Below are 5,953 nucleotides of genomic sequence, written 5' to 3'. Positions count from 1 at the left end.
GAATGAGCTGCTATATGTTTCCGCGATGTGTTAGGAATGGAAAATCCATCGCACATCTGCGCGCGTTCCTCATTTTCAGTATATATATATATATATAGAGAGAGAGAGAGATATATATGTGTGTGTGTGTGGGGGGGGGGAGCATGTGTGTGTGTACGTTCATGTGTACGTGCGTGTGTGTGTCTGTGATTGTATGATAATGTGTATATGTGTGCGTGGGTGCCTGCGTGCTCTTTTATATTTCTATTTCTATCTGCCAGGTCTAATAAGTAAACACAATATTTAAATAACAAATGTGTTTTCGGCCATAAAATGAAATCGGATGTGATGCTCAGTCCAATCTGTCCATCCTGGCTTGTCACTAAGCACGTCCGCATTGGCCTTGAGCAAGCTGTCCAGCATGCTTTGCTGACTGCCAGTGAGGTCACTGCCTGAAACAGTTGGCAGACGGAGCGGAATTTTACAGAGTTTCCAGAGACCGCCACGAGTCCTAGTCAGCTAGAGGAAGAGCCAACCGACAACTACCTGCCAGAGAAATATCATATTAAGCCATGAAACATCGGTCTGGGTACGGTCCAGTCACTCTGGCATCACTTAAACCTACGGTAAACCTCTGTAAACGTAGATTAAATCAGTTGACAGGTGTATATTGTCGCTCTGTTTTATAAATACCCACAAGATAAGTACAGTATATTCAGATACCTTGCAGTTTCATGCTATTATAAGCAAAACTGTTAAAGTATTCTTACTTACTACGTCATGGTAATTCTTTATTGCTTTGAAAATCTCAAGATGATTGATTCTTACCTGGAAGAGTTGCGTCATGATCTTCAAGGGGGGAAGTACATCTGCCATCATGTGCAAGAAGGCCACGAAGTTGAATGTTCTAAGCTGGTGAGCCAAGCCACGAGCTGTTGGGCAGTTACGTTCCTCTGCCTCATACTCCAGGGTTGTTATGACGGCTGGGTAGCACTTGAGCATGGCGGTGACAGCCTGATGGTGTGAAAGCCACCGTACATCTTTGGCTTGCTGAATCTTCACCACTGGCATATTGAGTACTCTCTGGAACATAGAACACATTTTTGGTATCTTGAAAGACAGATGGCTTGCTATATGTAGCAGATTTATCATGCTTTATATTGTCAATGAGTATCTTTTTAAATGTACAGATAAATCATAGTGTTATTCATTTCATATGAATTTGTATAGCGGTACATGTATTTGGCCAAGGCACAAGTGTAATTACGTACAACATTGATGCATACCTGAATTTCCTTGAGGTTTTCAGTGCGAACAGCGCTGTAACTGAAGAAGCGGAAGATGTGGCCCAGAGATTCCTTTGCCTTCTTGACGGCAGGCACTGCATCTGATGCATGGGCGGCAGCCAAGGCTGTGCGGTGGTTTGCACAGTGGTAACTCAGCATCCATGGCACTGTCTCTTTGAGCCGAGCCTCCACACCAGCCTTGCGCCCACACATCACAGCTGCACCATCACTTGTAAATCCTGAAGCACATACATACATCAGACCTGAACAGCACTGAAGCCCATTTAGAAGACCTGAAGTCTTAGTGACACTTTGCACACATTGGTAACATTTATATTATCATTACCACTAGTAACTTAACACACAATCACCAGTAAACATATATTCATCATATTCATTATATTGCTATAAAATACCACTATCTTTATCGCATACGAGCAATATTAACTTTGCACATCATTAGAGATCACATTATACCTGAAAGTCTATGCTCCATGTCCAAGTCTGCTTCAGTTAACATTTGCACAACTTTAGCATGGACAGTCTGTGCCTTGCCATCACGCAACTCACGGATGCCGAGGAAGCTGGTCTTGATGACTGTGCCCTGCAACAGAAAGTCCCATTTTACTGGATAATAATTATATATTAATTATTTTACTATCTGGAAAAAACACCACCAGGTAACCTAGATGTTAAACTGAAGCCAGAAACCGCCACCACCTGCTTTGTAATGAAATCTGCAAACACAGCCTACCACCAATGACCCCAAGGATCATCCCAACACCAATGGCAATACAATGCTCTCTACAAGCACACCTATGACATATGACTTACCCAATGACAGTGTGTCACTGTGATATATCTGTAGGAAGTAAAAAAATAATACAAATTTCCCATCAAAAATATTCTTGTAGTCAATTACTTAAATTTGTTTTATATTTATTAACTGAACATCATTCACTTGCCATATGCCTAGAGCAAAGAATATTAATCTATAATTTGTAAATCTTGCTAATTATATTACTTGGTATACTATGCTACTAGTAAATTTATATGTTCACACTTCATATTGACTTTTATATCTGTAAACCAAATAAATACATCGCACATATCTATTTACCTTCATGTAACGAATGTATGAGACGACCTGACTCTTCACAGATACATCAGTTGTCTCGTCGGCCTGCACTCCAAACACTGGACTCTGGCGGGCATCGGCTAAGATGGAATCTCGAAGAGTTCCTGTATGTACAATGAATCATGAATGTATACACAAAACCAAGCTGTATGATCCACAAAGGTTATTTGGTGAGGTGTAAATAAACAAGCAGATGGCCGACGACAAGCAAACAAACTGAAGAAAATTGAGCAATTGCTAGATGTGTGACAAACGAAAGCCTATGCTTGAATGCAAAATGCTTAGTCATTGACAAATTAACCCACATCTCCAATGGATCTAAAGGTCATATACATGTATAAATCATGCTGCTGTCTTATTCCTAAAATAAATTAAAATATTTAATTCATTTATCCCTTATTTCATGTCTTATTTCTAAAATAAATTAAAATATTTAATTCGTTCATCACCTGCCAGTACAGCAAGTAGTTCTTGCATCACCCTCTCGCTGGTGTACTGTGCATTTGCTCCTTGGTGGATTGATGTTAAGTAGTCTGCCCCCAGGTCTGTGCACCAATCTACGAAGTCCAGAACGTTGCCAGAAGATACACTCTGGTGCTTTTTAGCAAGGGTGTACATGATCTTCATCAACCCTGAAAATAATAAACATTCATTTTAACATCAACAATTAATGAACGCTATTATATTTCAGAATACTTAAGAGAACTTTTCTTTCTTTTCATCCATCATGCACAAGTTTCCTTTCTTTTAGTATTGTATTTATCATGGTTGTAATGTGGATATCAGTGAACAACATTACAATATGTGTGTATTTATTGACTGTTGATGGCTGACCTTTCATTGCCTTTCTCTGTAATGTCTCCTGGACCTGCAGTGCCTTTTGCAGCTGGCCCCCAGCTTGGGCTGCATTGATGCGCCGGACTTCAGCTTCCACTGCTAATTTGTGGGCTTCGGTTCTTTCATGGGCCTTGATTTTGTCCAGGCGCACTGACATGCAGGGACGCTGGACCCAAGCCCCCTTCTTCCCAACCTTGTTGTGTCGCCGACACATCTTGCACCACATTTTCTTGACATTTTCAAGATTGTTCGGGGTGTCAACCACTAGCCATTTAAAACGCGTCATGTATGCAGCATCAAAGGCATTTAGATGGTGGTTGGTTGCTTTCTGCAATACACCAATCATGATTCTGGTAACACACATGCATGTATACTTGCTAATATTTTTGTGGTAAAAATTAAGGCAAATTTTACATAGAGGGGCAATTATATATTCAAATGTTAAGGCCTATTTACACGATGCGTTTTGGACGTACGTTCTAGACGTACGTCAGACGCATACGTCCAAAACGCACCGTGTAAACTATGCGGTACGACACAATTTTATGACCGTTGCGATATCGGATGCACACAGACCATTCTAATTTCATGCCGACATCGTAACCAGGAATCAGCAAGAACTGCGTGTGTGTGTGTGTGCGCGTGTGTGTGTGTGTGTGCGTGCGTGTGTGTGTGTGTGTTTCTGTGTGTGCACGCGCGCAGCGCAGTGCGGTGTGTGTGGTGTGAGCGCCGCGCCTAGGGTGGTGTGTTGTAAGTGATGTGCCGCCGCGCGCGTGTGGCGTGTGGTCGTGTGCGTGTGCGTATGCGTGTGCGTGGTGTGTGCTGTGTGTGTGTGTGTGTGTGCTGCGTGTGCGTGTGTGCGTGTGTGTTCGTGTGCGCCGCGTAGTGTGTGCGTGCGTGTGCGCGTGTGTGTGTGCGTGCCCGTGTGTGTGGTATGTGTGTGTGTGTTTTGGTGTGTGCACGCGCAGCGCGCGGTGTGTGTGTGTGTGAGTGTGTGTGTGTGTGCGAGCGCATCGGCGCCGGCATGCGTGTGTGTGCTGTGTGTTCAGTGTGCATGAACACAGCCAGACTGTAAAATGTCACACGCAACAACACACCACACACGCACGCCACAACACAACACACACGCACACACCACCATACACACACAACACACAGCACGCACAGCAACACCAGCCCACACGGCCGCGCGCGGACCTATCACACACCGGAGCTCAGATTAATCGTCCCTTGAACAAGCGAGTAACCGATATTGTGTAAACGGCCTCTGCGGCCGCGTATAGCACGATAGCCATGCGTATCACTATATAGTACGCCGATCGACTTCGCGGTACATCGAAAGCGCGGCCGCCGCGCCAAACGACCTTCAAGGCTCTGTTTATGAAGTACCCAGGCCGTATGATCGGCAGGCGGTATTCTTTGAATTTTATTTTTTTCTTGAACAGCCCTCTACAACAAGTGACTGCAGTCGCAACATTTTTTCACATCGAAATGTGAAGTTCGGGCGGGTGACGCCGAAACCAAAGAATTTTGGTCGACCGTATTTACTTCAGTCTGTTTGGGTGGTGGGGCTCGAGGCCCGGCACCGGCGGCAGTGCCACTGCCAGTGGCAGTGGGGGGCGTGTCCCTTATCTCCGAGTCCGAGTCTGAGTCCGCATCGCTGGGAGAAACCGGTGACGGCGGTTCATGCTCTCTGCTCCTACTTCGACAATCGCCTCGTCTGTCGCATTAGGTGCCGGATTTTCGACTTTTTGGAAGAAGTGGCATATAGATCGAGTCGGATTCATATTTCATTTGTTTCAGGGTTGTGTTCACGTTTCACGGTTGTGTTCACGGTTGTGCTCACGGGTGCTAGGGACGCTTTAACTGTTCAAAAGAGCTCTCTGCTGATTGGCTTAGCTGTGACGGTGACCAGCCAATCACAGCGAAGCACACAAGTGTGCTTATTGTTAACTGCTCGCAAAATGGCGCATCAACAAACGATCGATTCGCGGCGCTGTCAACCTTTTATTGTGGTGAATTTTCCAAACGGGGCGGAAGTATCAAGACGGGCAGCGGCAACGATCAAACGGGGGGGGGAGATTTTGCCAAACGAGCGGGCGCGCCACCGTTTGCGGCAACGTGGGAGAACCCTGCTCAAAAAATGATAGGAAAAAATCAACATATGAACCAGGTAGAAATTAACTTGAACCAAGGGAGTCCAATGGACTTCCTGCCTCAAAGAGGGAGTCCGCAGAAAAATGAGGGAGACCAACAGTCTGAAATTCAAAACTAAAGACTATTAACAATAACGCATTTGTATTTGAAGGTTCATGGCGGTTGCACATCTGGGACACTAATTTCTTAGATATTTGCTGGAGAAATACGGTAATTGCGTGGGCTGTGCCTGAACGAACTAGATAGTATCGAAGAGCGTATAAGAAATGAGAGCGTATAACGGTGAAATGCCAAAAAACCATGTTGTAGTTTCGTGAAATTAGTAAACTTTAGGACCGTTTTATAGCTCGTATATATAACCAACGCTTTGTTCCTACGCTCGTTGCCTACTTGTTCCTCACGGCTGAGATATAAGTGGTGAAAATCTAGTATTTTGCCGAAAATACGAACTAATTTCACTGCGATCTTATTAACACCATATTTTAGCAACATTATAGTACATTATGTTGGTACGTGTTTTGTCAGTAATTTAACCACTATAATATATCCTTCAACG

The 5,953-nt window shown here is 44.2% G+C and overlaps 1 protein-coding gene across 1 annotated transcript in view; it reads right to left on the bottom strand.

Moving 5' to 3' along the window:
* Nucleotides 1-5,953, bottom strand: part of LOC106815742 — a 12,540-nt gene that overhangs the window by 2,503 nt on the left and 4,084 nt on the right. The window contains exons 3-9 of the mRNA XM_014820251.1: nt 2,853-3,035; nt 2,386-2,507; nt 2,227-2,237; nt 2,100-2,127; nt 1,743-1,869; nt 1,266-1,504; nt 808-1,062 (exon numbers count right to left, since the gene is read on the bottom strand). Coding sequence (XP_014675737.1) covers nt 808-1,062; nt 1,266-1,504; nt 1,743-1,869; nt 2,100-2,127; nt 2,227-2,237; nt 2,386-2,507; nt 2,853-3,035 — 965 coding nt within the window. The remainder of the gene's footprint in view (nt 1-807; nt 1,063-1,265; nt 1,505-1,742; nt 1,870-2,099; nt 2,128-2,226; nt 2,238-2,385; nt 2,508-2,852; nt 3,036-5,953) is intronic.

Source organism: Priapulus caudatus, unplaced genomic scaffold, assembly GCF_000485595.1.
Source record: "Priapulus caudatus unplaced genomic scaffold, Priapulus_caudatus-5.0.1 Scaffold1191, whole genome shotgun sequence".
Taxonomy (NCBI): Eukaryota; Metazoa; Priapulida; class Priapulimorpha; order Priapulimorphida; family Priapulidae; genus Priapulus; species Priapulus caudatus.
Note: the sequence above shows the minus strand (reverse complement) of the source record. Positions and strands in the feature narration are given on the sequence as shown.